This window comes from Trichosurus vulpecula, chromosome 2 (genome assembly GCF_011100635.1).
Source record: "Trichosurus vulpecula isolate mTriVul1 chromosome 2, mTriVul1.pri, whole genome shotgun sequence".
NCBI lineage: Eukaryota > Metazoa > Chordata > Mammalia > Diprotodontia > Phalangeridae > Trichosurus > Trichosurus vulpecula.
This window is the reverse complement of record NC_050574.1, coordinates 72,148,963-72,166,795: the sequence shown is the minus strand read 5'-3', so window position 1 is coordinate 72,166,795 and position 17,833 is coordinate 72,148,963. Positions and strand designations below refer to the sequence as shown.

The 17,833-nt window shown below is 42.2% G+C and overlaps 1 protein-coding gene across 1 annotated transcript in view; it reads left to right on the top strand.

The window, feature by feature from the left end:
* ZMPSTE24 (zinc metallopeptidase STE24) overlaps positions 1–17,833 on the top strand; it is a 49,755-nt gene continuing 31,922 nt past the window's right edge. The window contains exons 1-3 of the mRNA XM_036744656.1: positions 1–357; positions 6,471–6,617; positions 15,681–15,767. Coding sequence (XP_036600551.1) covers positions 238–357; positions 6,471–6,617; positions 15,681–15,767 — 354 coding nt within the window. The 5' untranslated portion in view covers positions 1–237. The remainder of the gene's footprint in view (positions 358–6,470; positions 6,618–15,680; positions 15,768–17,833) is intronic.

Sequence of the window (17,833 nt, the reverse complement as noted above, 5' to 3'; positions counted from 1 at the left end):
ATGTGGGCCCCTAACGCCGGAGGCTGAGGAGATGGGGACCGATATGGCTGTTACACCGAGCACGCGCTGAGGCGCCTGGGACGGCTGTGGCGGTGACACCTCCGAGCCGGGTGACGGGACGGATGTGGGTGTGACTCCCCCGCCTTCCCACGGGCGGGCGTGCTGAGCGGAGGGGACGGAGGAGGCCGGGACGCCGCCGGCGTGTGGGAGCGCCGAGGAGAGCCGCAGGCCGCGGGGATGTGGGCTCCGCTGCTGGACGCGCTGTGGGCGCTGCCGCTGGAGAAGCGCATCTTCGGCGCGGTGCTGCTCTTCTCCTGGACCGTCTACCTGTGGGAGACCTTCCTGGCGCAGCGGCAGGTGAGCGGAGCCGGAGGAGGAGGGAGGAAGGCCGCACCCCGCTCCCTGCCCACGTGGGCCGAGGATCCCGGCCCCCCTAGCGCTAGGCCCCGTCGCAGTCACCCCGCGCTCCCCTAACCCCCCCCTCTCCTACCCCACCAAAACAACTAATCAGACCTCTTCATTCTCTGCCCCCACCCCACCCCCATCCTTGGCATGCAGTAGGCGCATAATAAATATCTGATGAATGCTTGGCTTGAGCGACTTCCCCCAGAGGCTGGCTTTGGGGACAAGATCTGGGTTCGAATCGCCGCCGCCCTGCTCGCCCCCCCTGATGTGACCTTGGCCAGTCTCACCTCCCTAAGGTTCTGTTCTCTTACGTGTAAAATGAGAGGGTTGGACCAGATGCCCTCCGAGATCCCCTGCCTCCCATTGGCGCGTGGCTCTGTAGCTTCGTCATCATTCACGTACCGATGGGGATTTAGGGTTTTCCACGTTGGTTTCCTCTCACTTACACTATGAGGTAGTTAAAGGGGGTGTTATCACACTTATGAGTCCCCAGTCTAGTGTTTTTTCCGCTGTTTCAGGCTGAGTTCCCCCAAAATGTTTCCCCATGACAACCCTGTGAGTTCAGTAGGATTAAGAATGGCAGTCCCATTTGGCTGATGGGGAAACTGAGGACAGGAAATTCTCTTCCGTAAGGCGGAAAGCCTCCTGGGAACCGAAGGCCACCCTGCTATAATCCTGGGATCTCTACGAAATTCATAGTCCTGACCCGGGAGCCTGCGTTTGAATTCTTTCCCTACCCCTCACTTGCCCTTTGACTTTGAGCAGTTCGTTTCTTCTCTGTGCACCTCATTCTTCTCATCCGTAAAAAGAGGAAATAGAAAACTGTATGGCCATTGATTTAGAGTTCGAAGGCACCTTGTTAGGTCTAGTCCACCCACCTTTGTTGTATGAAAAAATTATACCTCTGAAAGATTGAGTGACTTGTCCACGGTCACACAGATACCGAATTGAAGGACCAGGCACTCTCATTCCAAGTCTCTGTGCCGTGCAGTCCTGAGGATTGTGCTTGGGTGATCTCTGAAGTCCCTCCCAGCTCTTCTCCCTCTTACTGGCCTGTCATTTCTTTTGCTTTTCACCTCATTGGACCATCTTTTCCGTTGTTGGTGTTAGTGTGAAGCCATGAGATCAGAAAACCATTTCCCAAAGCTTGATGCCTTTCAGCTGTATCCAGGAGCTTACCTCCTAGGCATCAGTACTTCAGGAATCCAGAATGTGCTTGGCGTGGGTACTCTCTCCACCGACGCTGATTATAACCCTTCTCTGATGGTCTTGGATGAGTTGTTGTGACTGAAAAGCTCATAAACTCAGTCGGGTGAGGCACCTCTCAAGGTTAGCTGGTCCAGGCCTCAGATGACAGCTGTAGGTGGTTCACTGGGACATCTTCAAAGCCTTTCCTTCTGGTGGAGTTGTCTGGAGCTTGTGCCTTGCTTGCAGTCTGAGTCTTTGAGGGTTACTTTTGAGCCAGGCTGTAGGCTGGACTTTGGATTTCAGGAACTTAAGAGGATCTATAAAGTCATGCAAGACATACACCATTTTCTTTGAAGGCTCATGTGAGCCATTATTAAATAACGGCAACTCTGCATGATATCGAGAACATTCCTCTTCAGAGTGCCAAAACAGTTCTGTTCCCTGCCATTCTTTTATCACCACCTCTTTTTTCCCCCCTCTTCTCTCAATTTCTCCCTCCATTTCTGCCTTGTACCTGCAGGTCTTCTTTCACCCTAAGTATTTCTGCCTCACCATTTTTATATACGTGTGTGTGTGTGTATGTATCTGCCATATGTCTTTTGTCTGGGAAGGTAAAGAATTAGGTAGTAAATGCAGTGTAGGGGAAAGAGCATTCCAGTTTGAGTCAGTAGACTTGATTTGATTCCTGACTCTGCCACATCTTGTGCCTTTAGGCAACTCCTCGGTTGTCTTTCAGCTTCACTTTCTTACACCTGACTTCAGCTACTTCACAATTCAGTTCAATTTAGTCAGCATTTATCAAGGGTTTCAGTGTGCAAGGCGCAGCAGGTACAAAGGCAAAAATGAAGTAAGCCCTGCACAGTAAACAGTTCACATTGTACTGGGGAGGTGGGGTGCTATGACAACTGGAAATGCTGGGGAGGGTTTCATGGGAGATGTAATGTCTTGAACTCAGCCTCAAAGGAAGATGAGAATGCTGAGTTGTGGAGATGAGGAGGGAAGTATGTTCCGGGCCTACTGAACAGCCTGTTTAAATACATGGATAGGAGATGGAAGGTGAGTTGGCTGGAATTCATGAAAAAGGATTTTATGAAATAAGGATAGAAAGAGAGGCTTGAGCCAGGTAGTGGAAGCCCAGGACTTCAAATAGCTGTTTCCAAGATCAGATGGTGCAATGGATAGAGCACCAGGCCTGTAGTCATCTGAACAGTGTGACCCTGGACAAGTCACTTAACCACTCTGCCTCAGTTTCTTCACCTGTAAGATGGGGATAATAACAGTTCCTACCTCCCGCTGTTGTAAGGATCAAATGAGATATTTGTAAAGCACTTGGCACATGGTAGGTGGTCTGCAATGCTTATTCCCTTCCCTCTAGAGCTGTAATAGACCTTAGAGATCATTAGTCCAACCCCCTTGCTTTGTTTTGTTTTAGATGGGGAAATTAAGGCCCAAAGAAATGACTTGCCCAAGGTCACTTGGGTAAGAAGTGGCAAAGTCAGTGTCCACTGGCATCAGGCCAACACTGTACAGTGCTCTGTATTAGTAAGGTTCTTTGTCAAAGCTTTATCTCATCTGAGATGTTTTTCTCATCAAATATGTTTTTCAAGAGTAGGCCATATTTCCAGAAATCCGTGTGTGTCCATGAAGTCCGTGCATGAGTCTATTCCAGTTACTATACAAGTTGAAGCTTACTTATATAGCTCCTGGTGGCAAGTCTGTTACCCAGCAGTGCAGTGACGTGCAGGAGTTTTGACCATACTGGTGTGACAGTTCATGCCTAGATATGCTAGGCATGAACGTGTAGGAACAGTTTTAAGGAGGAAAAATTTTCACCAAAAATCTCATCCTGTGCCACATCCTGAGGTCATACAGGCCACATTTGACTAGTATGTCACATTCTGGATATAGGGATATATTTAATTAAATCCTATTACATTAAATAATCTAACAATATAATATGTACTAGTATATATAAATATATTTATGTAAATTGTTATAAAATATTAGGTGTAACACAGAGCCTTTGTACAAAGTGTTGAGAGATATTTTTAGTGATAGACACATTTTTCTTGCTGTTAGACAAATCTGTGAATGACAGCTAATTGGGTTCCTACAATTTCTTCCCCATTCACATAGCTCTGGGTTATTTGTGTGAACTGACTGTATTTTAATTTGGCTGTCCTCAAACTCTTTGTGTCTGCTCATTTCTGGTAGAATGTAAGCCTCAACAAGGCAGGGACCATTTCACTTTTTGTCCCACTTCCATGCGTAGGTGTACCCTAAGGTTCTCTCCTGGGCTCCCTTCTCTTATTTTTCTTGATGATCATATCCACTGCTGTGGGATCAGTGATTACCTTGATTCAGATCATTCCCATTTTTACATGTCTATTCCTCACTTCCTGATTTGCATACTTGACATCTCTACCTGGGTAACCTATAAGCATCTCAAACTCAATATATCTGACACAGCTCATTATCAACAACCAGCTTTCCTCTCAACTTTCCTGTTTCTGTCAAAAAAACCTTCCAGTTACTCAGGTTCCCAACTCCGGAGTCACCTTCAGCTCTTCGGTCTCCCCAGTCACCCAATTTTGTCAGTTCTACCTCCACAACAATTCTCTGGTCTCTTACCTTACCCTTGTCTAATGCCTCATCAGCTCTTCCCTGGATTCTCCTCAAAGTCGACTAATTGGCCTCTTAGAGCTAATCTTTTCCCAAGTCTCTCCAGTGCATCCTCCACCAAGCTGCCGAATGATAGAGCCTCAGTGGCTTTAGGTAAAAATATGAACTCCCTTCTTTGGCATTTAAGATTCTTTTTAGACTGATTTCATAATATTTCTCTTCTCTATTCGAGCTAAATTAGTCATTCTGCTTTATATAGAGCATTCCATCACGCATTTCCAGGCCTGTGTTCATATAAGGTTGTTTCCCTTTTCCTGCAATGTTTTCCTTCCTCACTTCCGTCTTTTGGGATCGATAGCTCCCTTCCACATTCAGCTCAAACGCTGCTTCCTACACAAACCGTTTCTTGATCTATCCAGTTAGTGTTCGACCCTCTCCTCACCCTGTTATTTTGTTTATACATTGTATTAACATATAACCTTTGTATCATGTAAGTTCTTTTAAGACAGGGCCTTTTTCATTTTGTTTGTGGATCCCCAGTGCTTAGCCTTCCGCTAAGTAAGCAGTAAATGTATATTGTCTTTGTATCCCCAGCAGCTTGTACATGTTAACAAGCACTTAATAAATATTTCTTTGTGAAATTGAAATTAACATCATAACTTTTAGAACACATCATCTAGTCCAACCCCTTCAGTTTATGGATAAGTCAGTTGTTGAAGAAAAAAAATAATAGTATATTCTATGTTTTAGGTATGAGTCTGCCGGAAATAATTTTATTAGTTTAACATGAATTTAAATCCAAGTGTTTATTCTTAAAGAGAGAAATACCCAAATGCAATAATTGCACCTGTTCCACAGGACAGTTTGAACTAACATTTATAAATCTTGAGCCAGGGAAAGATCACAATATGTTAAAATTCAGTTTTAGGTTAACTTTCTATTTTACCTACTAGAATAAGTCATTTAATCTTTTCCTTTTCTTTGGCCATTCCACTCTAGGATTCTCTGCTATCAATACCCTAAACTCTTCTGAGTGAATCAAAAGGTTCCCTCAAAATACGGGAGTAAAGTAATGGTGTCTGTTCTCCTTGGTATTAATTGATACTGCTCTAGAAGTGTTGGCAGTAGCAGTAAGACAAGAGCAAGAAATCAAAGATGGAAATTTAGGCAAAGAGGAGATAAGATAAAATTCCTCTTTTTGCTGATTTACTTAAAAGTCCTAGAGAATCATCTGCAATACTAACTGAGACGGTTAATAGCTTCCGGAGAGTCTCAAGCTAAATAAACACACAAATCAAAAGTGTTTCTGTATAAGAATAACAAAATTTGAGAGGCACTAATAGAAAGGGAAATCCCATTTAGAGTAACTATAAAAGGTGGAAAATAGTTGTGGGTTAGTTTACCAAAGTGCATAAAATGCTTGCACAACTTCAGTGACAGAGTGCTCCTTCAAAGAAATAAAGAACAATTTTAATAGCTGGAGGAACATTTAGTGCTTACAGTTGGGCTGAACTAGCATAAGAAAAAGTGACAATACTGCCAAAAGTTACTTTACAGTCCTGGTCCTGTTGCTATACCGGTCAAATCAAAGGGACACTTTACAGAACTTGAAAAAATAATAAAAATTCATTTGTAGAAACAAAAGACATAGAATATCAAGGGAAATAGTGGACAAAAAAGGTATGCATAAAGATTAAATGGTATTTCCAGACCTCAAACTATATAATAAAAACAGTAGTCATCAAAACTATTTGGTATTATTTAGAAAATAGAGAAGTAGATTAGTGTAACAGACTAGACAAGGGATAATATAGTGGAATTCAATAATCCATTGTTCAAAAACCAGAAAACATAAGTTACTTAGTAAAGAACTCCCTGATTGGTAAAAACTGCAGGAAAAACCAGAAAGTAAATCTGGCAGAAATTAGGCTTAGCCCAACATCTTTTACCGTAATTCACAATAAATTCTAAGTGGATATGACCTTAATATTAAAGATTATACCACACAAAAAAAAATAGAAGAAAAGCAGCTCATAGATTTTTCACAAGGACTGTCAGTAATGAGGCTATGAGCTAGGTACTGTTATTAGTATGCCATACTTATGTGTTTTCATATACACTAGATGAAACAGATACAATTGATTGGACCTAGTCTTGCTGTGAAGATAGGACTCTTAAAAGATTATTTTAAAGTAAGCAAGTGAACTGAGATTTGAATGTTTATTAAAGTATTTTTGTTACCACATTTATTTCAGAGACGTGTCTACAGAACCACTACCCATGTACCAAAAGAATTAGGACAAATCATGGATTCAGAAACGTTTGAAAAATCTCGACTATATCAGCTGGACAAAAGTACTTTCAGCTTTTGGTCAGGATTGTATTCAGAAACTGAAGGCACTGTAAGTATTCTTTTATATAGAGCACAAATGCAAATAACGAGTTTACAAATGAGAAATTGTTCAGTGTTAGCTCCTGAGTTAGTTTGGTTTGTGTTCCCCCAAGACAGTCAGCTCTTGACAATCAGAAACTCTGCAGGAATTGCCAGAAATGTATTCTCCCTATTTGCCTGCCCTCACATCGTCTCCAAATGTGGCCTTTGGAAAATTTTCTTACAGTACCCTGAGGTCAGTTTGCTAATGATCTTGCCTATAAACATTTTCAGTTACTTTTTTATTTATTTGATTGGTTCATTAGCTATCCTGGGAGTTTTCCTTTCAGGATTACTGGGCCATTTATCCTGTTGCTCCTAAAGTTGCCACTTCAGACAAGTAACATAGCTAAAGAGATTAGAAATGTGGCTTAGCAAAAAAAAAAAAAATCTAAATAGTGCATCAGGAGTAAGGAAAGCAGAAACATGATAGTTCAGTGAAAGAAGAGACCTGGAAATACTATATTTACACTCTTTCTGTGGAATCAAGGCCTGAGTAAGAGAGAAACAGCATGCTAATTGTATAGTCATCTCTGAGTTGATTTCGAGGACTCACCAAACATAAAAATCTGGCAGTGCTAAAGTGCCTTCTGCTGGATTTGATGAAAATTAGAACAAGAGGGTTCAGGGCACACTTTCCATGGGCCTAAGCATTGGGAAGTGTTGGTCTTTATTGGATATCTGACATAAGTGTCACTCCAGTCCAGGGGAAGAGAACAAAAAGGGAATTATGCTAACTCTGTCCCCAAACTATATAGAAATGATGGAGGGGAAAGAGAAGGCACATGGAGATTTATAATGGTTCTCAGGTTCTGTGTGGTAAGCCAGGAAAACCGAGAGCCTTTGCTCAACCATTATGACTTTGTGATAGTGGGTGAGTAGGGAGTGGAGACACAGACCATGAGACTTTTCTTTGTTATGTTGAGATTGAGTGGGAGTTCCTGGTAGCGTGCTGTTCAGATGAATTTTCAGGAGCAAACTCCTTAATTAGGACAATTGAAAAGTGTAGTTTGGGGGAGCATTGACTCTTGGGTTAAAGAGATATTTTCAGATATAGTTCAGTTTTTTCCATCTTGCCGTTAGTAATCTAGGGCAAGGGGCCAACTAAAGTGCCCATATTATCTAAGCTGGTAGTCAGGGAATAACAGTGATGTGAATAATGCTAAATGTTGATTCAGTTATTTGGTTTAAGAGAACGGTGACATACTCAAAGAGGAAATAGGAAAAGCTAGGACCATAAGATTTAGAACTAGAGAAACTTCCTTTGGGATCATCTAATCCACCCTCTAGTTGTACAGATGGAGAAACTGAGACCCACAGAGGTTGAGTAACTTGCCCAGGGTCATTCATTCAGACAGTTAAGGCAGCAGACCCAGGATCAAATCCAGCTCTTCTGACTCCAGATTAAGGAACATTTTGGGATGCCAAATTGAGATATTTTCATGTGCTCCTTGGCTTTGGAATCAGAAGATCTGGGTTCCCAAGAGCAGTCAGCCCACAAGCATTTGAAATATGTAATAAGTGTCAGGTCCTGTGCTCAAAGCTGAGGATACAGATGCACAAAGAATGAAATAATCCTACTCCCAACGTATTTATAGTCCATTAGAGGAGAAAAGACCATATGTAAGTATATACAGAATCAGTATAAAGAGAATCAGTACAAATGAATGCCAAGTAGTTAAAAACCATTTACTTAGGGAAGGTGGGCACTAGCAGTTGGGAGGGGCTTCATGTAGAAGGTGGTGCTTGAGGTGGCTGTGGTCACAGGGCTGGCACACAGTCCAGCTTTTCATCCACCACACTCTGCTGCTTGTCACATGATATGTTGCCTCTCGCAAGTAGCTAAGGACACATTAAAACTGTTCCACTTGAGTATTTCTCTGACACTTAGAAAAAACATTCGTTCCTTTTTTGTGTTGATTAAATAGTTGTGACTTTTTTTTTGAAGCACTAACAGAACTACTGTTTGGAATGTCTTTGCCTCTCCCTGCCTGAGGAAGCCTTAGTGCAGGATCTATTGCTATTGAAATTGAGGTAAACTGAGGCACAAAGTTCCAAGCACATTCAGTTTGTTGGTAAAGCTAGCAGTTCTTGGGTTTATTAAAAACAACAAGTGGACCATAGTTTTCCAAACCCTGGATTAGATGATTAGGGGAGTCTTCCAGCTAAGATATCTCTTAGTTCTAAGTCATAGAATTTGTGAGCCCTAGCAGATAAATAAACAAAAGTTAACTTTATTTTGTCCTTTATCTCCTCTTAGTGCACTTGAAATGAGGCTTTTGACATTTAGAACATTGAGGTTCATAATATTCTGGTTTCTCAACATTCCTTCATAAAATAACATTCACTTTAAACTGCCCTTGATGGTTGTTTAAAAAGCTTGGATTTTAATAATAGCATAATAGTAGTGCTTAGCCCAACAAGATATAAGGCACTGCTCTTGGCCCTGGAAATGAAAAACAATGAAGTCCTTCCCCTCAAGGAGCTTAAGTCTGGTGGAGAGAGTTGACATTTACACAAGAAAGTATAATATGAGAGAAATTAACTGGGCTGAATTTGATAGAGTGCTCTAGGAGCTGAGGAAAAGATTCCTTTCAGTTTGAGGGGATTGTCGGGGGGACAACATCATACTTGTGAGCTGGAGGAGCTGGGATGATGGCTTCTGTGGCTGCCTGACACTGGCTCTATACAACCACAGACAGTACTCCAAGAGGGCTGTGCTGTCAATGGGAGCCCCCTCTACAGGCTAGTATCCATTTCTCCCAGGTGGAGACCTTTCTAGGGCAGGAATGCTAAATCTGATTGAAGGACCAGAACTGAGTGGATCCTTCTAAGATGAGCAAGTTCCACCTGGCAGGCCTCAGTACCCTTGAGTGCCAGGAGGCCTCAGATGCCCTCTGGTGCAGTCCGCTCATTTACTGGTGAGGATTCTGCCGCCTAAATGTGGAGAACCTAGGACTCCAGATCCAGCCCTTCTTCTCCTGTACTTGTACACTCCTCTGTCAGAGTCAGAGGCCTCACTGATTCCTAGGAGCAGCTGCTTGTGACCCCAAGTGCCCCATTTGTGTCTGCCGCTGGCGAGATGCTGACCTCTGGTTCCTCTCCCTTCTCCATATTCCAGTCAAACCAGCTCATAGAGTGATCCTCCTTACCAAATCTTTGTTTAGCTCCACTTCCTACAGCTAAGCAAATAGCTCAGTACCTTTCCTGGAATAAGCCATGATTTTCTGTGGAATTCATGATTTTAAGAGTCTTGGATTATAGTCTGTCCACTGGATTTAGAATCAGAGGACCCAACTTTGAATCCTAGCACTGTTTTGTACTTGCTCTGTGACCTCAGATAAGTCACCTAACCTCTCTGGACCTCTCATCTGTAAAATAAAGGCATGGACTAGATGACTAAGGTCAGTCCTTCTGTAAGCACTCATTAAGCAAGCACTTGGGAATACAAATACAGTAAGTGAAAGAATCTCTACCTAAAAGACATTCCTATTCTAATAGGGAAGACAACCAGGACATATGTAAAAATATACAGAGCACATATAAAGAGAATAAATTTAAATAATTCAGCCTAGTTAAATACAACTAGCGCTTGAGGAGGTCAATAAAGCCTTCACATAGAGCCTGGTACTGGAGATACATGTTAAAGGAAGACGAGGATTCTGTGAGGTGGAGTCAGGAGTCAGTCAACTTTAAACACTTTCCTTATGCCAGGCACTGTGCTAAGCTGGGGTACAAAGAGGAAAGAAGGGTTGAGTACCAAGGTTGATTGGATTATGCAAGATGATGTGGTTTTCCTAAGGATGAGCTTCCTGGGGCTTAGTGGAGAAGTCCCAAAGAAGTGCAGAAGAAGTGAGGAGCCGAAGAGCCGAGTGCATTCCAGGGTTGGGGAAGGCAAGTGAGTTGGAACAGACACAAGGCCAGGATCAGCTGGACCTCAGAGTGCAGAAGGGAGGCTGAATTGGGGTCAGGTTGTGAAGGGCTTTCAAAACTAGACAAAGAAGTTTTAATTCCATTTTAGAGGCCAGAGGCATCCACTGGAGTTTATTGACTAGAGGAATGCCATAGTCAGAATTGTGCTTAAAGAAAGTTACTTTTTGTAGCAGAGTGGAAAATGGACTTGAATAGGAAGAGTCTTGAGTCAGGGAGACCAATCAGGAAGCTGTTACAATCTAGGCAAGAGTTTATGAGGGCTTGGACTAAGGTGCTAGCTCTGTGAGTAGAGAGAAGAGACTGAATTTAGGAGGTGAGAATGTCGAAATGGCAAGATCTGGCCATTGATTAGGTATGTGGGTCAAGGGACAGAGAAGATTCGAGGAAAATGGCACTGCTATGAATCCAGGAAACTGAAAGAACAGGGGTAGTCTCAGTGGAATAAGGAAGGAAGTTTATAAGAGGGCTGGGTTCTGCTTCTAAATCCTGGCTTTTTAAAAATAGAATCTTCAATTTATGAGCCTGTTCCTTTGATCTAGGCCTCACCTCTCTTTGGTAGTTTTAGTTGACTTCTATAAAAGTTCTCTAATTCCATTTAAAAAATTTTTTGGTTTTTGGTGTGGCATCTGGATTCACACATAGTATTAGAGGTTCTAGCAAACAACAGGATTTTTGTGTTCATTATCCTTTTTAAAGGTGCTCAACATTTGGTTGGGTTTTCCCTGCCAGCTATCATTCTCTATCTCTTCCCTTATTGGAAGAATATTCCCTCACCTTCTGCAGGCCTTTTCTGGGTCCACCCAGCTGTCTTCCCTTTCCAGGTTAGCTTCTATCTACTCTGTATATATCTTGTATGTACCTAATTCTTCTTATTCTCTCTCTCATTAGAATATATATTATTTGAGGGCAGAGAATGTTTTTTTTTGCCTTTCTTTGTATTCCCAACATTTGGCATAGCGCATAGCAACATAGTACGTGAGTAACGAAAGCTTATCGACTGATGTGTAAAGGTAAAATCCTAACAGTGACTCCTGGGCTCCTTTTATGGACTCAGTTAAAAGTGTATGGAGAGCCCATTGGATGCGTAGCTGTATGTTTCGCTAAGGCAGCATCCTTGCCCTTTTGAAGCTTTGTGTCTGATGAGCAGAAACAGCACACAAACAACTACAATACAGAATAAGACGTTAAGTACTTTGTCAGGGAAGGGAAAGAATGAATCAGAAGACTTCTTGGAGGAGATAGTTTTTATATGGATAAGCATTCAGAAGGCCAAAGTGGGTGGAGTCAGGGACTGGGGGTGGAGTATACGCTAAGCCTGGGTACAATGTGAATAAAGGGAAAGAAGCAAGAGCATTTGTTTAGGGACAGTGAGTAATCCTGGCTGGCTAGAGCTTCTAGCACACAGATGGAAGTAGCGTCAATCTGGAAAGTAGGATGGCAGCTGATTGTGGATGGTCTTGAATGTCAGAGGTGTCTTTTTTTTTTAAAGATTAATGTATTTATTTTTAGTTTTCAACATTCATTTCCACAAGATTTTGAGTTACAAATTTTCTCCCCATCTCTCCCCTCCCCTCCACCCCAAGTTGGCATATATTCTGATTGCACCCTTTCCCTAGTCTGCACTCCCTTCTATCACCCCACCCCACTCCCTTATCCCCTTTCTCCTTACTTTCTTGTAGGGCAAGATAGATTTCTGTACCCCATTGCCTGTATATCTTATTTCCCAGTTGCATGCAAAAACAGTTTTTAACGTTTGTTTTTAGAACTTTGAGTTTCAAATTCCCTCCCTTCTTCCCTCCCCACCCCTTTCCTTAAGAAGGCAAGCAATTCAGTATAGGTTATACATGTATCATCATGCAAAACACTTCCATAATAGTCATGTTGTGAAAGGCTGACTATATTTTCCTCCATCTTATCCCGTCTTGCATTTATTCAATTTTCTCCTTTGACCCTGTCCGTTTTCAAAAGTATTTGCTTCTGATTACCCCCTTCCCCAGTCTCTCCTCCCTTTTATCACCCCCTCCCCCATCCCCTTTCCCCCTAATTTTCTGTGGGGTAAGCTACCCAATTGAGTGTGTATGTTATTCCCTCCTTAAGCCAAATCTGATGAGAGTAAGGTTCACTAATTCTCTTTCACCTCCCCCCTCTTCCCTTCCATTATAATAGTTTTTTCTTACCTCTTTTATGTGAGATAATACCCCATTTTATCTCTCCCTTTCTCCTCCCAAAGTATTTCTCTCTCACCCTTTAAATTTTATTTTTTAGATATCATCACTTCATATTCAATTCACCTTGTGCCTGTCAGAGGTGTTTTAACTTGGTATTATAGAATTTCAGAGTTGGAACAGCCTCAGCAGCCATCCAGCGTGTACCCCCAGACAGATCACCGTTATAACATACCCAGTAATTGGACAGACAACTTTTGCTTTCCAGAGGGAAGGAATTCACTGTCTCCTGAGGGCTACTCATTCCGATTTTGGATAGCCCTAATTGTTGGAAGTTTTTTCTTTTCATCAAACCTAAATTTAGGTCTTTACAGCTTTTATCCATTGTTCCTAGTTCTGTCTTCAGGGGGGCCAAACAGAACAGGTCTAACCCTCACCCTTTCACATGACACATTTTCAAGTGCTTGGAGACAGTGATTGTATCCTTTTCTCTTTTTCAGGCTAAACATCTCCACAACCATGAGATCTTTTCAGTCCATCCTCATATGTCATGAACTTGAGGCCCTTTGCCATTCTGATTGTGTTCCTCTGGACACTTTCCAGTTTATCAGTGCCCTGCCTAAAATATTGCACCCAGAACTGAACACGAAACTTCCTATGTGGTTTGCACAGGGCCAGATCCAGTGGGACTATCACCTGGTTATTCTTGGAAGCTATACCTCTCTTCATGGAGCCCAAGATCACATGAGCTTTTTTGTGTGCTGTAGCACAGAGTTTCCTCATTAAGCTTGCAATCCCCTAAATCCCCAGGTGTTTTGGACAGAAATTCTAACTATAACTTCCCCATTTTGTTCTTATTAAGCCAATTTCTTATACTCAAGCATGAGACTTTAATTTTGTTCTTATTAACTTTCATTTTATTAGATTCAGCTCAGTTTTCTGGTTTCCTGAGGAAGTTTAATGTCCTGACTCTCAAATAGCAGGTTAGCTATCCTCCTTGGCTTTGTGTCATTTGAAAATTTGATAAGGCCATGTATTCTTTTATCCTAGTCATTGATATAAATTATAAATGCCATAGGGCCAAGCACAGATCGCAGGGGTGTTCTGTTAGAGATCTCTCTTTAAGTTGATACAGAGCTGTGAATGGACTCCTCTTTGAGTTTGGCCATTTGGTCAGTTCCAAATGCATTTAACCGTGCTGTCATAGAGCCCACATCACTGTGTATTTTCCACAAGAATAGCATGAGCTATTTTGCCAAAATCTGGGTAAACTGTAGTTACAGTGATTCCCTGATCTACCACTTCAGAAAAGGAAATGAGGTTATTCTGGCATTCCATGTTCTTGATGAATCCATGCTTGTGTGTTATCTTTACTTCCTTTTCTAGATGTAGGCAATTGAGAGTCCCTGAAGATTTTCTAATTAATGAGAGATATGTACAACTCTATGTATTAGGGACATTGCTTTGCTATTGGTATGAAGGGCTAATTGGTTGTAGGACCTGGAAGGGCTGTTATGAGGCAACTGAAGTAGCCCTAGCAGGTGGGACTAAAGGTCTGGCCTAGGGTGGTGGCAGTCACAGGAGGAGAGGGCCATTATACAGGTGGAAACAATCGATAGTGTTTTAGAGCACAACATTCTCTATAATTTGGATTTTTTTCCTAACTAGATTGCATTGTACTTGCCCACACTGAAACTCATCTGCCATTTTCTGCCCACTCATATAACCTTAAAAAGTCTCTGTGCAGTTTTCCCCTGCTATTTCTGGCTTATGTTACCTGGGATGTCATCAGTGATCTGGTACATTTTACTGCATAATCCCTTTCCCAGAATGTTTCTGAGGATACTAAGTGAGGCCACTTACTCTTGGAGATGTCTTTCTCCCCCACTCTCTTTTGTATATCTGTGCTAGTTCTCAATTTCTTTGTTTGGGTTTTTTTTTTTTTGGAGGGGGGAAGGCAGGGCAATTGGGGTTAAGTGACTTGCCCAAGGTTACACAGCTGGTAAGTGTGTCAAGTGTCTGAGGCAGGATTTGAACTCAGGTCCTACTGACTCCAGGGCTGGTGCTCTACTCACTGCACCACCTAGCCACCCCCAAGTTCTCAGTCTCTTGAAAGTTCCATAGAGACTGTAGGGATTGATAGTACTGGATGCATTTCCCTCCCAGTACTATATCTCTGGATGTACTTCATGGACAGCACCTATGTGAGTCTCCTTCCTGTATGCTCTGTTTGGCAAACCTATCACTACCCTCTCTGTCTCCATCAGCATGGTTTTGAAAAACATTCCTGCTTTTGAAAAGTTTGTGCTTTTGTGCATGTGTACACACACAGAGGTCAACTCCCTCATCCAGTACTTTGTCCTTTACTATCACCACCCCATCCACCCCCATGCACAAATTCCTCTACTCTCAGGGACTGACCATCTAGCTTACTCATGCGGGAAGCCTTCCCTGATGTACCTAGTCTATAACAAGCTTCACTCTTAGAACTTAGGTTGTACTATGGACTTCTCGAATGCAGCTGTCATCTAATGTAGTTTATTATCATGGTCAGTGTTTATATTAGCCTTGTACTAGAATGACCATGGGGGCAGGAGCCATAGCCTAGCTAAATGTTGAATCTCCTGCATTGCTAAGCACAGTGCATTATATGGTGTAGAGAATGTAAGCTCCCTGTGAGGAGGACAGTGCCTGGTGCGTAGTGATTGTTTAGTAAGTGCTTGATCAATTAGTCTTCACCAAAGATATTTTGAAACTAAATGTGTTGTCCACTGATTCGATGGTGGTTTACATGCAGATTTACTCCCTTGGTGAATTCAACAGATATGATTTCCCCTTATGGAAACCAAGTCATCTTCTCTCCATGAGTGATTTATACTATCATAGGTAGTTTCATATGCTTTTGAAAAATAGCTAAGATGTATTTTCCTTTGCAGGTCATTCTTCTTTTTGGAGGAATTCCATACCTCTGGAATCTTTCTGGAGTATTTTGTAGGCGTGCTGGATTTGGGCCAGAATATGAGGTACTTTTTATTATGTCTAAAAAATGTTTTTCCCCCTTCTTGAATTGCAGAGGTTTATTCTAAAGTTAATTTTGGTGGTAGTTAAGTCATTCATTATTTATAGTTAGGACTTTGCATGAATTGACAGTGGCTTGTAGAACATTTTGCCATGAAATAGCTATTTGAACTGCCTCTGTGTCATAGCTGTGCAGGGATGTGAGATATCAGTTTAGAGGAGAATGGGAGAAATTCTTGGAGGAAGGAGCCTTTAGGAAGAGGAGCAAACAACTCCCCAGCAGAACCATGTTGGGATTCAGGAAGCATAGAGAAGTGAGCAGTGACTCAAGAAATGACTTGTAGGCCCTGTTTGTGGGATGGCAGCAGCCAAACATTTTCCCCTTTTCTCCTTAATTCACAGTAGCAGTCATAGGGTCATAGACCCAAAGACCTGGGCCCTCAGAGGTCATCTACTCAAACCCACACATTTTATACTTGAAGAAACTGAGGGCCAGAAAGGTTAAGTGATTTGCCTGAGGTCACGTAGGCAGTAAGTGGCAGTGCTAGGTTTGGGGGTTTTGTGAGTTTTTTTGGAGGTGGGAAGGCAGGGCAATTGCAGTTAAGTGACTTGCCCAAGGTCACACAGCTGGTAAGTGTGTCAAGTGTCTGAGGCAGGATTTGAACTCAGGTCCTACTGACTCCAGGGCTGGTGCTCTAGTCACTTTGACACCTAGCTGCCCCAGTGCTAGGTTTTGAACTCATATCCTTAGACTCCACACGTCCACTACATCATTCAGCCTTCCTATGCCACTCCTTAGGAAGTCCCATGGGGGACAGAAGCTGCTGTTTCTTATCAATCTTTATCACTTTCAGAAGCTAGACCTCATGGGCTTTGGGTCAGAGCTTAGGAATCCAAGGGCAGTGAGAACAAGGAGATTATTGAACCACTTAATAGAAGTGGTGTCAGTCGTATTATTCTGCAGCAGCTTGTAGTTCTGTTTGATTCCAAATAAAAGAAATGCAGGGGTTTGTTCATTTGGCATGTTGGGCATAGTGATTCCTGTGCACCACTGTCTGGGTTCAGATCTGAACACATGCCCTTTCCCTGATCCGACAGAACTATTATGCCAGGAGAGAGAACAGTGGCAGGGGGAGGAAGGGAAGAGGAGGAACTCTTGAGCTAAGACATTAGATACTGCAGCAGGAATGAATAAAAGGATTGTTAACTTTGTAGAAAGTAGTTACAATGTGCATGTATGCCTAAGTATAGAGATAAGCATGCACAGATATGAAGAGATAGTGATAATATTCATGTTGTCTGTATAATATAGATGTCTAGTTTATAATGTCTTTTTTTTTTTTTGAAAAACAAAGAAGTAGACCTAAAGAATCTTTCTTGTGGGCAAGATTTGTTTTGGTTTTTTTCATCCTCCCTAAGTAGGTGTCTTCAAGCCACTTCCTCAGAAGGGAAGAGCAGCAATATCTTAAAAAATAAAGAGGTTTTGAAGTACTTGTTCCCTTGCTGATAAATGCAGGCTTTTGATAAGGGAGGCTACTGACATTATGTCTCACATTTCTATTTTAAGTAGTAACCGATAGAGGTAACATTTGGGGAGGACGGCCTTCGCTCCCAGCAGGGTCATAGCTGCACGAACAAAGGCTTTTCAAAGCAAGACAGGATATTGGAAATTAGCAAGCAGTAAGGTGTATGGTTTTGGTTAGCTGTCTCCATGCATAGATGGACGGGGGTGCATTTGCATTGCCTCATACAAGATGGGCTGTGTGTGTCCATCTGTCCAGGACTGACCGCTGCAATAAGGTCTTCAGTTAGAATGCCCTCCTGAACGCTGAGGCGCATGGATCACTTTCTTAATCAGTTCAATTACCTTGAACCCCATTTCTCCTAAACTCCAGTTAAGGTAACTAGTGTTAGTACTGGGAAGTATAAATTTTCACGAGAAAGCACCCTCTATTTGTGAAGCAAGTGGAGCATATCTATATATCTATATCTCTGCGTAGGTTGTATGAATGTTTGTATATATGTATATTTGTGTATGTACGTATGTATCTCAGGAATTTAAAAATATCTA